This window comes from Mustela lutreola, chromosome 10 (genome assembly GCF_030435805.1).
Source record: "Mustela lutreola isolate mMusLut2 chromosome 10, mMusLut2.pri, whole genome shotgun sequence".
Lineage (NCBI taxonomy): Eukaryota > Metazoa > Chordata > Mammalia > Carnivora > Mustelidae > Mustela > Mustela lutreola.
This window is the reverse complement of record NC_081299.1, coordinates 43071578-43093056: the sequence shown is the minus strand read 5'-3', so window position 1 is coordinate 43093056 and position 21479 is coordinate 43071578. Positions and strand designations below refer to the sequence as shown.

Genomic DNA, 21479 nt, shown 5'->3' with positions numbered 1-21479 from the left:
AAGGGGGTGCAGAGTGCTCCACGAGCGGTCACTGAGCTGCAGCAGTGAAAGCTGGATGTTGAGGATGTAAACCCAAAGGAAACCTGCTCCTGAGCCTTGGGTAAATGCATGAAACCAAAACCCGAGGTGGGTGCAGTTTGTTCGGGCTGCCTCTTAAGCACTGGATCTGTTCTTTTACAGAAGAAGCTACTTTTCAGACCCCAAAATCCAGCCAGATGCCTCGGCCTTCAGTGCCACCATTAGTTAAGATGTCACTGTTTTCCTCCAAATTGTCTACGCCTGATGTTGCCAGTCCCCTTGGAAGCCCGTTTGGCTCTAGTGTAGTGAATCGGATGGCTGGAATTTTTGATGTAAATACCTGCTATGGGTCCCCTCAGAGTTCTCAGCTCATAAGAAGAGGGCCAAGATTGTGGACTTCTGCTTCTGGTAAGGGGACTGTTTTCTAGAATTTGAAATGTAGTTACAGAGACTTATAACCCGAGTTTTCACCTTCTTGGTTTTTTGTTTTATTTTTTGTTTTCTTTAGATCAGCAAATGACTGAATTTTCTAATCCTTCTCCATGTACCTCTGTTAGTGCTGAGGGTAAGACAGCGAGACAGCCCAGTATGATTTATTCATGGATTCAGAATAAACGTGAGCAGGTAGGGTGATAGAGTTGTAGGATTTATATTCGCATGTATCATTGAGAGCATCCAGGATTGACTCATATGAAGTTGCTGGTATTTGACTGGTTTGGAGCTATATAAGTTGCAACTTCATATGACTTCACCTAATGCGATGCCTTTGCTCTGTGAATTCTTTCATCTAAGAAATATTTGCTGAGTTCTTTATATATGCAGAGTGTGGTTTTAGGCACTGGGAAAATACTGAACTAAAGCCCCTGACTATTTGTTTACATTCCAGTGAAGGGAAATAGATGAAGAAGCAAATGTATTAAACTGTATCTTTCAGTATTAAAAAATTCTACTAACGGTAAGACTTACTTTGGGTACCATTAGGAAAAAGTTTCCAGTTAAATCATGTTATGCTATTGATTATAAGATGGATCCCAATACGTTATATTCAAATTATGAACAATATGTGTTTTAAAAGGGAAGAAATTTGATGTCTTAAGTGCTGTACAGAAGAATAGAGCAGTTACGAGAGGTCTTGTTGCTTGGGTGACACCTGATTAGAGACCTGAACGGAAGGCGGAGAGCAGCAAAATGCAAAGGTCTTAGGTGGGAGTGGGCTTGGGTGAGGGATAGTGTGGACACCAGTAGGTGTTGGGGAAGTCAGAGAGGTAGCAGCACCCAGAGTTTATCAGGCGCATTAGTTGTTTTGAAGACTCACATTTTCTCTGAGTGGGACGGAAAGGCACAGGATGGTTTTGTTCATGAGAATGATGTGATGTAACCTTACATTTTGAAAATGCTGCTTTAGCTGTCGTGTTGAGGTAAGATTCTCGGAGGGCAGGAATAGAAGCAGAGAGACAGTTGTAAAGCTGTTGAGGTAATCTAATGGGAGATGATGGTATCGATGGTTGTGGTGGGGACTGCAAGATGTAATCAAGGTCTGGGTATATTTTGAAAGCAGGCCTAATAGGATTTGCTTATGGTCTGGTTGTGATGTAAAAGAGTTAATGTTGATTTTCGGATTTTTGGCCTGAGTATATTCTGATATAGTATAGTTGCAATTAGCTGATTATTCTGGAAGAGGAGATTTGATAGAGGTGAGGTAGGGAAATGATGAGATCGGTTTATGTTCTTTTGAGATACTTATTAGACAACCAATTGAAAATACTAAGAACTGAGACATATATCTAGAGCATAGGGAAAAGTTTTGGGTTAGAAATGGTAATTTGGAAGTCATCAGCATACAGGCAGTATTTAAAGCCATGAGACTCCATGAAAATTCTTTGGGATTGTTACAGAAGAAGAAAGAAGCAAGAATGGGATCCTCTAGCGATTCCAGGTCTGGGTGGTAAGGAGGAATGGCAGAGGGGACCAAGTGACTGTGGAGGTGGGAAGAAAACTGAAGAGAAGTGAGTGGTGCCACGTGTTGCTGATGGGTAGCCTGAGAGCCGCTCTAGGATGAACTGATCTGTGTGTGGGGGGGGGGGGTGGAATGTGGAGGTCATTGAGTCCTTGATGAGCTTCTGGGTGGAGCAGATGGGACTAATGCGTATTGGATGGGGCCAGGAGAGATTGGGGGAGGAATCCGGCCACAAGGAAAGCTGGATTTTTCAAGGAGTTTTGCTATTAGGGGTGCAAAGAAAAGGGGTAATTAATAGCTGGAGGGAGTTGAGGGGTCAAGGAAGGGTTTTATGTTTTAAGATGGGAGGAATGACAACATCTTTGCTGATGGAATGATTGATTAATAGAGGCACTGCGGGCATTTCACAGACTTCGGGATCCCATTTGCCTTACATATCAAATCCTGCCATATCATGAATTCACTTTCAAGTCAATTGGGTTATGTAGCTTTCAGTTTAATACTAAGAAAATTGTTTTCCATGTAAATGTCAACTAGTAGAAAACCATTTCCTATCTTAAGATTCTTTATTTTATTTATTTATTTTTTTGGTAAGGGAAACACGCACTTTTTTGGTATTAAGAGGCTAAAGGTCAAGACAGTTGTCAAGAAGTGAGTAAGAAAATACCCCTGGAACCACTTTGAATTCCTTTTATCATAGAACTCTAATTTGGGGGTTAGCATGTGTACATGGAAAGTCAGTTTAGGTTAGACGATCCATCTTGGTTATCCAACTTACGTACAAAAGGTATTTACTTATATGGTTTACTGCAAATACTGTCCTTTCTCTGTAAGATGTGAAGCGTTTCATTTAATTTAGTGTCAGCAAGTACATTGGAATGTGTTAACATTATATTTGAATAGAACTGAAAACTTTAAATGTGTTCATTCTTCCTTTTCTCCAACTCAGGTTAAGAATTTCTTATCAAAACGGGTGCTGATAATGTATTTTTTCAGTAAGGTAAGAATATATAGTTCAGTGTTAGGGGGGGGAGAGGAAATGAGAGAAGAAAGGAAGTACCAGACTGGATTTGACTTCTAAATATTGAGCTCAATCCTAGCAAGCCAGACAGCTTTGCAGAGTGCTTCACTGTACCTCTGTGTGAGTAAGAGCTGCCCTAGACCCCCAGCTCATCCCAGGGACTTCCTGTGGCTTGACTCTTTTGGACTTCTGAGTCTCCTGGTTGCAGGCAGCTTTGTGGGGGTGGGCAACCCCTTCCTGCAAAATGGTCAAATCCGTGGCGGTCCCTCATGGCTCATTGTCTTGCTACAATCTTTGTGGCCAGTTTGGTGTTCAGAAGAGAGATGACTGGATTAAGTTGCAGATGTTAAGCTTGTGTGGGATAAAAAGTTGTAATTCAGGCCACAAACTAAATGACATTCCATCTTGTGTGTCAGCTGCTCCAGCTGTCACAGGAGAGTAACTGAATGGCAGAAGCTAAAGAATCCTTCCTTTTTCACTCACTACAGCTGTTGTATGTTAATCCTTTGATGAGCAAAACCTTTGCCCATATGTAGGGGAAAGAATTTTTGTTTTGTTTTAGTTACTTTAGTCTGGCTTCTTTCGTTCTGAAGATATTACAGTATTAGCTAATACTGTACTCCAAGGGCACTGGCATGCATCATTAATTTTTACTCTGTGGGGAGAGAGATCTAAGAGTGACTCTGACAGAATAAAGGTACACAGAACAAAGAATCATTTCAAGGGCTTGAAACTGTTTTCTCACTTTGGTGGCAGAGGAGATCTACCCACCTAGCAATGATGTTTACCAAAAAGAATCTACCTTAGGCTCTCCATTAGAGCTTTGGGACAACCATCACCCCCCTGAGGAAGGGGTCTTGTCTTCCACCAAGAGGAAGAGGGGTTGTCCGAAGTTTTACTTCAGAGGATAGGAAGAGGACTCATCCTTGTGTCTTATGTACACTGTGTTGTTTCCTCTTAAGTTCCCTCATTTAATTCTAACAGCATTCCTCTGAGATATCTCTCTGTCCTCATTTTACAGATAAAGAAACCTGAGGCTCAGAAAGGTCAAGTAACTAGTCTAAGGGCACGGAGCCAATAAGTGGCAGAGCAGATGCTGAACAAGATCTGCTTTTTCCGTGGAAGTGAATGGCTGCCTTTGATTCTAGTTTTGCAAGTGGATCTATTTTATGATAAGGAGCTGTACACGCTGCTGTTTGGTGTTGAGAAATGTAACATGCCGATGTACTTAATAGGCTTCGTTGGGTGCATCACAAAATCAGCATTTGTTTAAATGGACCAATTAGTGCTCCCTACTCTTGACCTTGCTATCTTAAAGAAGGTTGGATGGTGTTTCTTTTGAGTGGGGCTGAGGGTAGACAATTAAGAGAGGTAATATGTATTTAGGCAGTTCTGGGATTTAAAAAAAAAGCATTGTAGCCATTCTCTGAGGTGATCTGTATACTAATCTGAGGTGAGTTGAGTGTGTGTAACTCTTATTTTAAATGAGAAACTGAGACAGATTTAGAGATTGGGCAAGGGTCACACAATAAGTTGGTGGCAGAATGCTTTATTGCAGTTAAATCCTATTATATAAGAATTTCAGATTTTAATTCTTAAGAGGCTGCTGAGAATTTTTTATTGTTATAGGCTCCCTAGTTGATTAGATGAAATAACAGAGTTAATGCCCAGCTGAACTTAAATGTTTCTGTTGTATTTGTAGCACCCAGAGGCCTCTATTCAGGCTGTTTTTTCAGATGCCCAAATGCATATTTGGGCATTAGAAGGTAAGCAATCACAGTGAACTACAGTACAACTCTGATTTTAATTATCAGTTAAATACTGAAGCATCTCCAAAAAAAAATTTACTGAAGTATATCCATGAAAAGTCAGGTCTGGATCTTGACCTCAGTCTTTGAATTTTTAGATACAATTTTTATGTCTTTGTTTTATATGGATCAATTTCCTTAGATATTTAAATATACTTTAATTTGGGCAGAAATTATCCTTGTTAACAAGCAGAGAAACTGAGCCTGGGATTCTTGCTTGTCTTTTTCTACTTCAAAAAACTGCAATTAATAGAATGTTTTCAACTGTCAACTTATATTGACATAACATTTTTAACATTTGAACATATTTAACTTAGCTTGAATATAAAAATTTAGTTGTTAAAGAAGTGAGTTTTTTTTTTCCATCTCCTAGATCCTGCCTTCTGAGTGCTTAAAATGATACTTCCTCAGAGAGCCCTTTCCTGACCCCCTGTGAAAAGTGTCCTCACAGCTGTCACTCTTTTCCCTTATTCTGCTTTGTTTTCTTTCTACCACTCATCACTACCAAACACAATATTATTTAAAAGCTTTTTTTCGTGCTAGAATGCAGACTGTCATCTTATTCCTGACCCCATATAGTTGAGCACCTCTCCAGTGCCTGTTCCAGTCTTTTGCCCATTTTTCTATTGTACTCCCCTCCCATCCAATATTTTAAGCTCTTCACATATTCAGGATATTAATAGTTTCTCAGCTGATGCAAATAGATGTGCCTAATTTGGATTTCCTTTAAATTTTTTTTTTCTTTTCCTCTTGAGGTCTGTCTCACTTAGTAGCAGCATCATTTACCGAAGACAGATTTGGAGTTGTCCAGACTACACTACCAGCTATTCTTAATACCTTGTTGACGCTGCAAGAGGTAAGCAGTATTTGGGTTTGGGAGAGGTTGTGTCTTTCTCTCCTTCCTAGGTTTTCTGGTTTGTTTCTTATAGCTCATGTTTACAAAGCATATGTTAGAAGTTAAATATGGTACTGTTCTCACCCTTGGGAAATCAACAATCTAAGAGAGACCAGGAAGAGAAACTAATTCCTTTGTTAATAATAATTTTATAGAATAGAAAAAGGAAGTTACTAACCCTCTGGTATTAATAAGATTATTTAGGATATTAGGATTCTGTTCAGTGATATAAATTTGGTTCCTTACACAACTTACAGCTACTAAAAGTGACCTGTAGTTATCTATGCAGATAAATGTTACCTATTGGCCAGAGGCTCAAAAGGATAGAGCTGAGCCTGGTGGATCCCTGCTGCCAGACTAGGTGCACAGTTTTAAAGTGGTAGATCCTTTTAGTCCTAGATCTAAAAACAGAGAAAACCTGTTTCTTGCCTTTGAACAGGCTGCCTTTCCTGACTTCATGTTGGGTGCCTCATCACTGTAGCTGTAAGTCAGATGAGAAATAGGAACACTGTGTGCCGGAAGCATCTTGAGGTGGGAGCTGGGCTGCACACTATTTTTCTGGGGCAGTGGTGTTGAAGTAGGTTGAAAGGAGGGCAGTTGGTGCATCTCTGGGTCTTGGGAAGCCTGAAAAGAAAACATGTTTTGCTATTCCTTTCTTCAACTCTCAATTTATTTTACCTCTTAGAAAGTTTTACCCATCAAAGCCAGTGATTTGTGTTTTTCCCCCTTTGAATTCTTTCTGTGCTCACTTTCTCATGTACCTTTTTAAGACATGTGGGAACACGTGAATAGTTTTATTATTCATACTCTTACCCAGCTACCTTTCTGTAATGAAAGAATTTCCTAGTATTTTGCACACCACCTAACAATCGCCTTGCCTAACCACACTGTCGGGTTCCCAGGCTTTGGGTGTATCTTTGACATTCATAGCAGAGTTTGTTTTTCATCATGCTGCCAGTGTAGTTTATAATAAAATAATAATAGTAGTTTATAGTCTATGGACTGATTTCTTCTTATATTTTATTTTATTTTATTTTTTAAATTAGGAAGATTTAATTTTAAATTCTCTAAATACCAAACTTCTGGGATTTTTTATTTTTTAAATTTTATTAAACTTTTTAAATTCAAGTATAATTAACATACAGTGTTATTAGTTTAAGGTTTATAATATAATGATCCAAGAGTTCTATACATTGCTCATTGCTCATATAATATGTGTACTCTTAATTCCCTTCATCTGTTTCACCAATTCCCTCACCAGCCTCCCTCTGGCAACCACCAGTTTGTTCTCCATAGCTAAGAGTCTGTTGGGGTTTTTTGTTTGTCTCTTTTTTCTTTGTTTTATTCTTTTTTTTTTTTTTTAAGATCTTATTTATTTATTAGAGAGAGAGAGAGAGAGAAAAGAGAGCAGTGGGAGGGGCAGAGGGACAGGAAGAAACAGACTCTGCCCAGAGTTGGGAGCCTGACTCCAGGCTTGATCCCAGGACATGAGCTGAAGGCAGATGCTTAACTAAGCCATCCGGGCACCCCTTGTTTGTTTTGTTTCTCAAATCTGACCTCACTCTTGTCCAAATGGCTAAAATGACAAGCACAAGAAGTAACAAGTGTTAGCGAGAATTTGGAAAAAAAGAAGCCCTTGTGCACTGATGGGAATACAAACTGGTGCGGCCACTCTGGAAAACAGTATGGAGGTACCTCAAAACATTAAAAATAGAATGACCATATGATGCAGTAATTCCACTACTGGGTATTCACTCAAAGAAAATGAAAACACTAATTTGAAAAGGTATATGCACCCCTATGTATATTGTATTATTTACAACAGCCAAAATACGGAAGCAACCTAAGTTTCTGTCCATAGATGAATGGTTAAAGAAGATGTGGGGACACAAACACACATTCACACCCACACACAGGAATATCACTCAGCTATAAAAAAGAATGAGATCTTGTCATTTGGAACAACATGGATAGATCTAGAGAGTATTATGCTAAATGACATTCAGAGGAAGACAAATGCTATATGATTTCACTCATACCATTCTTGGTTGTTTTTTTGTTTTTGTTTTTGTTTTATCCTCATAACTGTCTTGTAAAGGAAGTAGGACGGAGATATTTAGGCCTGTTTTACAGATGAGGGAAGCTTGGGAGCATGGTGACATACTTCAGGTCTCACATACAAGTCTCGTAGATGGCAGAGCTAGGATTTGACCCTGAGCTGTTCGCAGGGCATTAGCAGTGGAGAACCTTGGGTTTGAAGGCTCCGAGACCCTTGACCAATCTTCTCTTATATGTCATAGTTCATTCTTTGTTCTGCTAGATTCGTGTGCTGCTCTACCTAACGTACTATAGGATTGTGTCTGTCTCAAAAAGTCTATATCTATTGATATGCCTTATCCAGGATCATGCTCAGTAAATGGTAGAGGCAGATTTGAAAACTAGGCTTTCAGGGCGCCTGGGTGGCTCAGTGGGTTAAGCCGCTGCCTTCGGCTCAGGTCATGATCTCAGGGTCCTGGGATCGAGTCCCACATGGGGCTCTCTGCTCAGCAGGGAGCTTGCTTCCTCCTCTCTCTCTCTGCCTGCCTCTCTGCCTCCTTGTGATTTCTATCTGTCAAATAAATAAATCTTTAAAAAAAACAAAACTAGGCTTTCAGACCCCAAGTCCTTTGCCTCTGTGAGGGCTTGGAGAGGTATGCATTTCTTAACCTCCTTTCCTAAGATGGAATGGCAGTGTGTCAGAAGGACCAGAGATAGAGCTACAGTCAGTTCTACTTGTGTCTACATCCTGGTTCCTACTATTCCCTAGCTCTGCAACCTTGGAAAAATGTTTATCATATTTCATTGAGTCCAGGATATAATTAATTAGAAGATACAGCTCCAACTCAGAAATTATAAAATGGGGGGGGAGGGAGTATGTTATATAACCAATAAATACAGGAATCTCTAAATGTCAGCATTTGTATTTGAAAATTGGAGGGAGTGATAACAGTACTTACCTCATCCCTGACAACAGGGATGTGAATTCTGAATGAGATCATCTCTGTAAAGCACCCAAGGTACCTGTCCCATATTAAGTGCCAGCAAATATAAGGTTTTATTACTTTGTTATTATTACCATGTTGTACAACACTGTTCTTATAGTGTACAGGAGAAAAGGTCTTTCAAGATTTAAAAAAAGTATTACAGTCAGTACTGTAAGCAAACTTGAGCACTGGGTGTTGAATGTAAGCAATGAACCACTAACATCTACTCCGGAAACCAATATTGCACTGTATGTTAGTGAACAAATTTAAATTTAAGTAAAAAAAATACTGTAAGCAAGCATTCCAAGAGAGACAGTGTCGAGCAGCTGCCCAGTTCAAGTCCAGCCTCCAGTACTTTCTTAGTAACCTAGGGTAACTTATGAAATATCTTTTAGATCAGTGTCTTCATCTTTAAAGATTTTATTTATTTATTTGACAGACAGAGATCATAAGCAGGCAGAGAGGCAGACAGAGAGAAAGGGAAGCAGGCTCCCCGCTGAGCAGAGAGCCCGATGTTGGGCTCGATCCCAGGACCCTGGGAGCATGACCTGACCTGAAGGCAGAGGCTTTAACCCACTGAGCCACCCAGGCACCCTTTTGTGTCTTCAACTTTAAAATGTAGCACCTTGCAGGGTTATTATGAAGGTTAGAGATAATATCTGTAAAAAGCCTGGAGTGGTGTCTGGCCAACTTATCAGCTGCCTGGCAATTATCTAATGGTTACCATGTGCTAAGATACAGAATAGAAAAAGACAGACCTGGTTCCTGCCCTTTAGGAGCTTACAGAGTATAAAACAGATTATTGACAAAAAGGAATAATTAACTACAATGTACTAAGTACCACAATGTACAGAAATGCAGGATGATCAGAGAACCTAAGAGAGGTATGCAATACATAGCAGATGCTAATATTATAAAAACATCTCATTAAATGGAATGGTTGTGATGTTCGCATGATGGCTTTGTTAGCAAATTATTTTACTATTTAAATGAAATTACATACATAAAGCAGTTAACTCAGTTTCTGGCACACAGTAACCGCAATCAGTAAATGTAGCTATCAGCATCGTCATCTAATATTTTTATTATTTTGTAGCTGTGGTTCTTGCCAGGGGTGGTTTTGCTTCCCAGGAGACTTTGGGCAACGTCTGGAGACATTGTGATGGGCACAGAGAAAGGGAGGGCTACTGGCATCTGTTGTGTGGAGACCATGGATGCTGCTAAATGGCCTGTAATGTGCAGAGCAGCTGCCACAACAGAGAATCACCCAGTCCAAAATGTCAGTAGTACTGAGATTGAGAAACTCTGCTCTGCAGTCATGATTCCCATTAAGGAAATTCCATTACAAAGCTGTTATCCTTGCCAATTGTTTGGGATTCTGGCTTTAGTGGAATAAGCCGTTGTTTTAACTGGGTTATAAGTAGGATCCTTGAGACCAGGAAATTTGAAAGCTCTGTACAGTGGACATTTGTTAATGACACTGACAGATAAATACTCAAAGGATAGCAACTGCGGTTTTATCTTCATTTGGCTTTTGCATATTTAGTACTGCATATAAATCCAAATGGGCCCAAAGTGCCCATTTTCATAGGATAGCCCTTTTTTAGGCTTCTGTAAGGGCTAAGGTAAGGCCTTCTTGGAATTTTTAACTTTTCCTGAGGAGTGTATTGTTCAGTAATATACTGTACTCACCACTTACCCTTTTAATTATTTGGGGTAATCCTTAACTAGGTATTTGAGATCCCAGTGATGTGATCTGAGTCCTCAGGCCAGGAACCATGTGTGGCGCATAAAATGAGTGCTCAGAGATACTTGTTTAAACTGACAGCTAATTGAGTACTTCAGTTCTGACCATGGGGCACATCATTAAGTATTACAAACTGGTGTTTCTTAGATTTAAGTTATTCATTTAAGACTTTCATAGTTTTTGCTGTAGCTGTTTACTAACCATATATTATTATAATTTTAGTCATATGCCACCTGAACTATTATTTTCTTAGTACTTTAAGTCTTTTTTTTTTTTTAAGATTTTATTTTTTATTTGACAGACAGAGATGACAAGTACGCAGAGAGGCAGGCAGAGAGAGAGGAGGAAGCAGATTCCCTGCTAAGCAGAGAGCCTGATGTGGGGCTCGATCCCAAGACCCTGAGATCATGACCTGAGCTGAAGGCAGAGGCTTTAACCCACTGAGCCACCCAGGTGCCCCAAGTCTTTTTTTTTTTTTTTTTTTAAGATTTCATTTATTTATTTATTTGTCAGAGAGAGAGAGAGAGAGAACGAGCGCACGCACAAGCAGGCAGAATAGTAGGCAGAGGCAGAGAAAGAAGCAGGCTCACTGCTAAGTAAGGAGCCCGATGTGGGACTCGATCCCAGGACCCTGGGATCATGACCTTGAGCTGAAGGCAGTGGCTTAACCAACTGAGCCACCCAGGTGCCCCTTAAGTCGTTCATTTTTAACTTAAATTTATTTAAAAGGAAATTTTATATCACTTTTGTAAAAGGACAACTAACTTGAGTTGCTACAAATAGAATATAGGTGTACTGTTCCTTATCTCATACCCTAGGAAATATTTCAAAATTCAGATTTTAAAAATTTTAAGAATATAACATTGTATATATACTATATATTACATAATACTCCTACTGGAATCTGGGGTAGAGTCCCTTTAATTAGATACATTAATATTTTCACCAGTGAAATATCTGAGTATTCATAGTAAGTGAAATTAAGTGAAATAAAGACTAAACAGCCCGTGTCAGCTCAGGTCAGGCTTTACTGCTCGATGAGGTCAGGTCAGCTTTTGCCACCAAAACAGTACAGAAGTTTTTGTTTTCAGGACTTTTTTGGATTTCATTATTAAGGATAAGACAAAGTGAGAAAAGACAGTAAGTGAAAGCTCTAGCTAGTTGATACCGCTGTTTGCTGAAGTCCCTGAACCTGAAACCTGTTTATCCTTTGTCATAAAAGGAGATTAAGGAGGATGAAAGATGCGTTGTGGACATACCAGCTCCAGACTCAGACTTTTTCTTCCTCATTTAACTCTGTATCCTTAGGGTCTGTTGTTCCTTACTCATTTTTTTTGCATTTCTTGTTTGAGCTGTTCTAACTATTTGTAGGAGCTGATATCTTGTGACTTTTATTCTTAGAGGTCTTTTGAACAAAGAGAAGAAACAACTCAATAAAATTCATTCTTTTGCATTTACCCTTAGGACCCTTTTAAAATCTAAGATGTAAATTTTGGAATCTTAGTGATTTTCCATTTCCAGTATCTTGAGACAGTTTACTCTTTGATCATCCTAGGAAATTATTTCATCATTACTCATCAGTTATTTCCAACTGTGGTAAAAAGACCAACGAGAAAACAGGAGAATGATGAAATCACATAGTATTACGTCATCTTTCAAGAAAAGGCCTAGATACACATTTTTATAGTTTTTTTTTTTAATTTTAAGCTTTCATTGAATATGGTTGCTAATTCAGAATCTTAAAATCTTTTGTTCACACTGGTAATGGGAAGACAATTGCCAGTATGTTCAGTAATTATTTAGGTAAATCAGAACAATGCAAATAGAACTCTAGACAGCCCTGTCAAATCAAAATATAATACAATACATTTGTGTAACTTTAAATTTTTCTAGGAGTTACATTAAAAAAAATACAGATGAGGGCATCTGGGTGTCTTAGTTGTTAGGCGTCTGCCTTCAGCTCAGGTCATGATCCCAGAGTCCTGGGATCGAGCTCCGCATGGGGCTCCCTGCTCAGCGGGAAGCCTGCTTCTCCCTTTCCCACTCCCCTTGCTTCTGTTCCCTCTCTCTCTCTCTCTCAAATAAGTAAATAAAATCTTTAAAAAAAAATACAGATGAGGTTAATTTTAATGATATATTTTATTTAATTCAGTAAATCTACAGTATTTTAATTTATCATGTAATCAATACACAATTACTAATGAGATAATCTCTACATATTTTTTAACACCTAAGTCTTCAAGGTCTGATATGTATTTTTCACTTAAAAGCATATCTCAGTTGAGAGCTGCCACATTTCAAGTGCTTAGTAGCTACATGTATCTCAGTGGCTACTATACTGTATAGCACTGCTCTAGATTTTAATGGTGATCATGTAAGAGGAATTTCAGACTATGAATCTTCAGATGATAATATTCTAGGTATATTTCCTCAAACTCCAGTATAAATGACAGAACAATGTATTTTTTAGGAGAAAAAGGAAATATTCCCATCCAATAAGTCATTCAAGAGGAAAGACTTGTCTGACAATATTTTATAATAAGAACCTGTGAATCATCCCACTTGGTCGAAAGTACATGTGATAGTATTGTTTCATTTTTTGTGATATGTTACACCAAAATTTACTTTATATGGTTTATAAGTGGATAAGTGCTAAAGGTATACAAAGGTGTATACAAAGGTAATTGGAAGGAAATAAATGATATTGAAATGAAAAAACTCACTGGATTGGTCATTGAATTTTTCTTTATAAACCTAAGGATGAAAAGTTTTCCGGTTATGGTACAAGGAAAATGGCTAGTCTTTCTTCAACAAAATTATGAGCTGTCAAAAGTTTTTATTTATTTTTTATTTAAATTTTTAAAAAAGATTTTATTTATTTATTTGACAGACAGAGGTGACAAGTAGGTAGAGAGGCAGGCAGAGAGAGGGGGAAGCAGGCTCCCTGATGAGAAGAGAGCCCAATGCAGGGCTCAATCCCAGGACCCTGGGATCATGACCTGAGCCGAAGGCAGAGGCTTTAACCCACTGAGCCACTCAGGCACCCCTGTCAAAAGTTTTTTAAAATATTGCATTTTGATGATATCATTCTTCTGGTAAATTTTTTATAAGATAACCTTAAATTATAAAAATGATCTATTGGACCCAGGTGGTAAATGATGATGACTATTTTTCCTTGTCTGATGAGGGTTTGCCAGAAAGTTTACAAGAAAAATTGAAAAGGAAGTAACTTTATCCATTATGATTCAGTGTTATCTAATGTTGCTTAAGTGTGTCACTGAATACCACCTCCCATACTGTCTAAAATGATCTCAAATATGTCCCAGTCTTGGGAAATACTCTTATAAGTTACTACTGAAAGAATAAATAATTGGACTTGAACTTGTCATTGCAAACTGAACACACACATTAAATCTTGTTCCTTCCCCGCAAAGCTCTGCTAAACTACAGTAAAAGGACTTTTAAAAAGACATAAATCCATAAACAGGAGAGGAGACAACAGCAACAGAGTCTTCAAAGCTGGAGAGCAGATGGTTGAGATAACTAACTTAACAGATCTCAGAGGCAAATCTGAAATCAGTAGTGGGACAGGCACCAAGTGCCTCTGGAACCGAGGGTGAAGGGACAGGTACCAGAATAAGGATAGCTCAGAGCTGTTTGAAAATCGGTTAGATCCCTAGGTTCTCTGCTACTGGTGCTTCTCCCTCCAGCAGTTGAGGTTTATCCTTCAGAGAGGGTAGAACACTGGGGGCTCTGGGCTGGCAGCGTTGTGAGTAGATAACAACAGAGACACAGTTGTGGGTCTTGTTTGAAAAGCACAGGGCACAGGCCCTCCAGACAGTGTACTGGAAAACTCTTCTCTGGGAACTCTGACTAATCCAAGAAGAAAAAGTTGACTGAGCTGGGCACCCACCCTAAAAAAACCCCCATGCAGATCACCTGTTGTGAAGCCCGTTGTCGGTAATCTCTGTGTACTCAGGCTTGGGTCAGCTTTTTTAAGAGGTCCCACCCTCAGTCTCAAGCCAGGGATCACTAGATTTCTTAGTAGAATCTCTAACGCAGAAGATAGAGACCAAAGAAGCAAAGGAAGGGAAGAAAGAACCAAAATCAAAAAACCAAAACAACAAAAATCATCAAAATCCTCAGAAATAGAAGATGTTGCATCCTTAAAACTAGGATGCTAAAATAAACAGGATCACTCAGATGACACAAAAGTGTTCTTGAAATTAAAAACTTGATGGCAGGAGTGTCTGGGTGGCTCAGTCATTAGGGTCTGCCTTCAGCTCAAGTCATGATCACAGGGTCCTGGGATCGAGCCCTGCATCGGACTCCCTGCTCGGTGGGAAGCCTACTTCTCCCTCTCTCACTCCCCCTGCTTCTGTTCCCTCTTGCTGTGTCTCTTTCTTTGTCAAATGAGTTTAAAAACAAGCAAACACAAACAAACAAAAAAAACTTGATGGCAGAAATCATTTTAAATGTTTTTAGTTCTTTTGGTGATTATATCCATAAGTATAAAGAATAGGCTTTTACTATTATTTCTTCTCCCTGTAGAAATGATCTTGCTATACTAGATTAATCCACTTAAACTTTTGTTTCTTCAGTTTTCCCTTTTTTAAATGTAGTTATATAGAAATTATATTGTTTACCTTGGACCTTTAAAAGATATACTTAAATCTCTTTATCAAGGACAAATAAAGTTAGTTCTCCCCACCTGTTCTTTTTTTTTTTTTTTAAGATTTTATTTATTTATTTGATAGAGAGAGATCACAAGTAGATGGAGAGGCAGGTAGAGAGAGAGAGAGAGAGAGAGAGAGAGATGGAAGCAGGCTCCCTGCTGAGCAGAGAGCCCGATGCGGGACTCGATCCCAGGACACTGAGATCATGACCTGAGCTGAAGGCAGCAGCTTAACCCACTGAGCCACCCAGGCGCCCTCCCCACCTGTTCTTGCTCATAGATGCTTTATCATCTAGAAATGAAAAGGAAAATAAGCTAGTTTAGTAAATAACTTGATTTACGTATAGTTTTGGTCTTGTCTCTCTTTTTACTGAGATCTATAATAGAAGTATTCTTAGTGGTCCCACACCATAAGCGGAGTAGGATATCTGTGTTTCACTTCCCAGCTTTGCTTTTTCAAGGCCATTGGAGTATAGCTCCTTTTTAGAGGATGGGTCTGGACTTTTCTCTGCAAACTGCTGTTGGGGCTGAACCTCCATTGTGTTGTATCTCAGACTGTTCTTTTTTGCCCCCCCCCCAACTTCTGTTTGTGATCCAGAATAAATGTTGTATGATGTGTGTATCTCTGTCCATCTATTTTAAATAAAATCTCCTTAATCCTTTGGACTAATGGCTTCCTTGATATTCTGAACTATTTTCTTTCTTTCTTTCTTTTTTGATCTAGGCAGTGGACAAGTACTTCAAGCTTCCTCACGCTTCCAGTAAACCGCCTCGGATTTCCGGAAGTCTTGTGGACACTTCTTATAAAACATTAAGATTTGCATTTAGAGCATCACTAAAAACTGCCATCTATCGAATAACTACTACATTTGGTGAACATCTGAAGTAAGTTTACCTGTTTTAATCCATGATAAGAATCCACTTTCGGGAGTTCCCTTGAGAAATAGATACGAGAATTATAAAGGCTCACATGTTGAACATGTTCTTTTGGGGCTTTCATGATTCCTACTGGGAATTAACAGTTTTGATTTAGTACTATTTATATTTTAAAATTGGGCCTGTCATACAAGCTTTGGGGCCTTCTTTCATACAGACAAAAAAGAGGATATAGAAAGTTAATAAAAGCAGTAAATGTAATTTCATTATATTCTATATAATTATGAATTATATAATTTTTTTAAATTACCAAAACACCCTTATGAGAGAAAAAAGGCAAAAAATGGAGTACCTTTACAGAAAAGCACATTAAAAATACTTCTGATATTACATCTTGGTTAGCTAGTTAAGACTTGGGGTGAGCAGAGTGTTCCATAAACGAGTCCTTGGTGCTTTGTGAATCATACTGGAAAAATAGTGACAGATCATAACACCTTCGGAAGCGGAACCGGAGAGAAAACCACAAATGCCAGACCTGTTTATATTTAGTTTCATTGATGTTTACTCCTTTCTTCTCATGAAACAATCTAGGTAGGCAGGATAAGGGATACAAGTTTATTAACTGTGTTTATCACAATTATAAATGAACTTTAGAAGACACAAGAGATTGCTTTTCCTGTATGCAGAACTATCAATAAATAGTTCAGAGCTTCCTCAAACTGCCTGATTTTAGAAACAGCAGGATATTTCCTTTTACTTCTGTAATACACAGCAGAAATAGTAGGTTTTTATGGAACACTTGGTTCTGTGTGGGAATGTAAAGAGCCCTGAAAGGTTTATTCACTTGTTTAAAAACAGACAAAATTTTATTGAGTGTCTTCTAGATCTGTGTTCTCCAATATGATAGCTGCATATGGCAGTTTAAATTTAAATTAACTAAAAAGTCAGTGGGTCAGTCACACTGGCCATATTTTAAGTCCTCCATAACTACATATGGCTTGTGGCTGCCGTACTAGACGGCTCAGGTCTAGAACATTTTTGTCATTACAGGAAGTTTATTGCGACAGCACTGTTCTGGACAATACAGCTGAGCACTTTATCCATGTTCGTTTCATTTCCTTAAAGAGTCTTTGAAGTATAGAGGTTATCATAACCACACAGGTGCAGAGACTGAGGCTCAAGAAGATGAAGGACTTGCCTAATAGCCCCATCTAGTTGGTGTTAGAACGGGAACCTGAAATCCGATCTTCCTACTCTTAAAACACCTCTTTTCCTTCCTGTGCCCAGGACTGCCTCTAAGATGTCAGGTGGGGGATGCTGGATGGCTGTGGAACCTGGAATATGTGTACTGAACAGGGAGAGGGGGCGCAGAGAGTTTTAGATACAAAAGGGGGATAAATGACTGATAAAAAAAAAATTAGGAGGATGAAATTCTGCCTTTGTTTCTTTTCTCTAAAACATGGAAGAGCCATGTTTTAAATTTGATGAGGTCAACAGAGACTATTTTGTACGTCTGGGACAGTACAGTATGGTGGGAAAAAAAGATGTGGAGTTAAAACATTTTGATTTATGTCTAGTTACGTCATTAACTATCTGTGGTTGTGGTCAAGTTACCAAATGGTTTAACTTCCCAATGATTATGCAGAATCAGAATTCAGACTAAAATCCTTCTGACCCCAGAGCCTGTCCACTGGTGTCTGTACTATACTACTAGGCGGTGTTATCTCCTTGACCTCTGGCTTTTTCACAAAAGGTCTATTTACCTCTGTTGACCCTCCTGTGGAAGAGGTGTGTAATCCCGCTTCACCAGTCCACACAGTAAAGTACTTGAAATGGTTCAATGGGAGGCAGCTGCAAGGTTGAATCTAGCAGAGATGTGTATTTGTAAGGCAATTGGGGATGATTTGTAGTGAAATTACTATAATAAGACTTTCTTGGGGCACTTTTAAAAGTGGTGACTCTCTGTAATCTGGAATTTTATCATTTAATAATACGTCTTCAACAGCCAGAAAACGAGAATCTTTGACTGTATTCGGTTTTTGCCCAAAAGTTTAGAAGGAAGTTATATACTAGTTTTGGGATATATTTGCTCTAATTTCATCAAGGTAGTGTACGTTAGTGGGGGCGAGTGTGGGGAGAGAACTCCATTTCCCCATCTGAGACACGACTACGTTCAAAGGGAGAACTAAATCTAAACCACCAAGCTGTTACCTTTGAAAACGATTAGTGGAGTCCATTGTGTTTTAACCAAACATTTTAGTTTAAAGGATTTTATATTAAAGGCAATTCAAATACTCCACAACTCAAAGATAATGTTGGAATCTGGTTTAAATAAAATAATAAAATCCAGAAAATCTGCTGCCAGGCCTGGAACTCTGCACAGCAGGTTCCACAGCAGAGCAGGTTCAAATCGATGCTTTCCCTTGTCAGTCTTAATTTGCTTTGGTCTTTTAGAAGGTAGAAGCATGCCGTTACTGAATGCAAGCCCTCCTCCTCATTAGATTAAGGAGGGTTTTCATCCAGCTTTCTCAGAAGTACTCAATAAGTGAAGATTTCTATTTGTTTTTAATTGTTTTGAAAAATATTGACTCTGTGCTCTGTGGTTCACTTAATATGCTTAATGTAAAATAAAGCTTATGCTTTGAATTTATGTTTCATTTAGTGCTGTGCAAGCATCTGCAGAACATCAGAAAAGACTTCAACAGTTCTTGGAGTTCAAAGAATAGCTCAGTAATATAAACTGTGTTCATTACACTGCTGATACAGCTACAGATGGGACAGTAAATGTTCAGCATTCTTGGATCAGAAGAAAATGGACTAATTAGATGCTTCCTTTGTCGTGGTGGTTGCTTTGAAAACTATACTTTAATGGGAGAAATCATGGAAAGAAATTCTCAACAGAATAACCGAAAACTGCCTTTTCTGTACCGATTGCTTTTTGTGTGTGTGGTATAATAAAATCTTTATTCAATTTTACAGAAGCCTCGATGGCAGTAAAAATGTCTCTAGCTTCTCTAGCTTAATAATAATAGCTGGAAAATTTTTAGAATTTACTTTTGAACTGAGTAGAGCCCGCTCAGAAGGTAAAATAGGTTGACTTGATTCACTCTTCCTAACTGTGCTCAGAGTTTTAACTCTCTGTACACTTGAAATCCATAAGCCTTTTAAGAGTAGTTTCTGTTTACTGAAGAATAAAAGTGGTAACAGTGCAGAAAAATTCGCAGAAAAATTATTGTTTAAAGGACATATTTTGTTAATCTGGTAGGTTGTGTTTTTCTTTCCAGGGACAAATTAAATTTGCATGATTGTCCAAAAAAGATCTCAATTTACAGATGCTAACTCTATATAAAGGAATGTGGGAAAATTCAGTTCTTAAGTTACAAGATTAAACATTCACATTTGGTTTTCAAAAGAAGATTGACTGACAACTATGAATTTGTTTTGTATCATGCTAGTAAACAATAAGTATATGGGTATTTTCCCATGTAGTTTTGCTTTCTTTTTCTGGAGCAAAACATTAAGTGATTGCAGAGGTTTTCAAGTGAGAGAAGAAGTTTTGCAACTAAAACCAGGAAACTTTCCCTTTTTCCTCTCCATCCTCCCAGCCCCCCCTTCATCTTCATTAGATCAAATTATTTGGTGAAGCTTGCTTGGCCTCACAGAGGGAGCAGCCTTTACTGTGTTAACTGGCTAATAAAAATATATTAGGAAAATCTTTACAACCAGAAACAACTTAGTCATCAAATAGCGAGTGAAACCAAAATGTCGGAGGGCTTACTGTACTTGGGAGTATGTTGTATGTCCCCAAAGTGAGAAGGTAATTTTATAATTGACTAGATCAACTTCTTTGGAGATGAAAGATAGGAAGTCCCACTGGTAAGTATTCACTGGACTGGCACTGCCCTGAAACGCTCCCTTGTAATTCTTTTCCTATTGTCTGTTCCCTCCCCTCTCCCCCAATTTCTTCTTTAAAATCAGCACAATATTGTATATGAATCTTTAATGTGGTATGTATGTCTACCATTTGTCTGATTACTTGATGCATTATATCTTTATTCTTTTTGTTTGTTGCCCCTTCAGCCAGCTCATGCCAAATTATAAATGAATCCTGCTGGCCTTGAGTGTCTTCAGGAGGCAGTTCCCCAGTTGTCCGGCATTTGGAGTAGTTGGGCTAATTGCCGTTCCTTTGTTTCTTTCTCTGCTTTCTCTTCTTCCTCCCTCTCTTCCTCTTGCTTTCTTTCTTTCTTCCTTCCCCCCCTCTTTCTTTCTCTCTCTCCTTCTCTTTCTTCCTCCCTCCTTCTCTTTCTCTCCCTCTTTCTCTTTCTTGTCTCTTTTTTGAATATGAACTTGAATTTTGAATGTGGTAGTGTCTTGGAGATGACCAGAAGATTGTGGCGAGGTTGACTGAAAACTGTTGCGTTCCATCTTGTTGAGCTTTTTGTGTTCCACTCTTTGTGCTGCCCCTGGCTGAGGCATTTTGGGAGAAAAGGACTCTTAACCTTCTGCTTCCAATAAAGAAGAATTGTGCTATGTGACCCATTGGATTCCTGAGAATGACGATGGGATGATTCCTTTAATATCTGGCTTGGTTTGGGGTTTTGCATTCCCCATATACTTTGGGAAAAGATATATTTGATGAGCAATAGGAACACTTCTGAGGTGCTCAATCCTATTTTCTCTCAAGGGAATGTGCTGTGTACAAAATACAAGTCACATAATGTCCACCTGCTGGAGATTTGGAAATTGCCTCCCCAAATCTGGATTGTATTTAGTTGAGAAGAGAGTCTGTTCCTTTTCCCCATTGTGTTGATAATATACACACCATCTGCTGGGTAGGGTGTTGCTCAATCACCTGTTACCGAAGAGAGCTTCTCCTGTATACAAGGAAGAGGATCTTAGGAAGGCCAAGAGGAGGGAGCATTTCCTTGGATGAAGCCACATCCTGCCTGTGAGCCCGCTGATGCTATAACATTGGCCTGAAAATTAGAGCATGTTCTTTAAAAGCTTTTCTCTGACTGTCAGTGCTAAGCATGGTTCTATCAGCTCTTGTAGTGTTTGCTTGAGCTTATGAATTCACAGGTATGAATTCACATAGCATCTTTCCCGGGGAACTGGGCAACTGTCCTACAATAAACCACATACAGTTGAGTGGCTGTGGATAAGCCGGATTTGTTCCTTGGTGATTGTTTTGTATATCTTCCTGTAAATATGGTAATTTGTTTATATTTTTGTATATCACTGACACTGAATTGGGTAGAAAAATAAATTGACAGTTTTTCTGAACGGGACTATTACTTAAAATACGTGTATCCTCGAGTTCAATTATTTAATTTCTGGAGTGTGTGTGTTTCTTGAGCCATTTCAGTTCAGTCTCAGTTGGTTATAAAACTTGAAAAGGTTTAACTTCTTGAGAAATGCGGAGCTCTTGCCTCTAACTGAACTGATATGGTGGGTGATCT

The 21479-nt window shown here is 38.7% G+C and overlaps 1 protein-coding gene across 2 annotated transcripts in view; it reads left to right on the top strand.

Annotated features, from left to right (window-relative positions):
• NDC1 (NDC1 transmembrane nucleoporin) overlaps positions 1-19001 on the top strand; it is a 44904-nt gene extending 25903 nt beyond the window's left edge. For both annotated transcript variants that reach the window (XM_059136742.1, XM_059136743.1), the window contains exons 12-18: positions 181-426; positions 527-642; positions 2925-2975; positions 4699-4762; positions 5560-5660; positions 15869-16029; positions 18683-19001. In XM_059136742.1, the coding sequence (XP_058992725.1) occupies positions 181-426; positions 527-642; positions 2925-2975; positions 4699-4762; positions 5560-5660; positions 15869-16029; positions 18683-18746 (803 nt within the window). In that variant the 3' untranslated portion in view covers positions 18747-19001. The remainder of the gene's footprint in view (positions 1-180; positions 427-526; positions 643-2924; positions 2976-4698; positions 4763-5559; positions 5661-15868; positions 16030-18682) is intronic.
• Positions 19002-21479: the final 2478 nt, after the last annotated feature.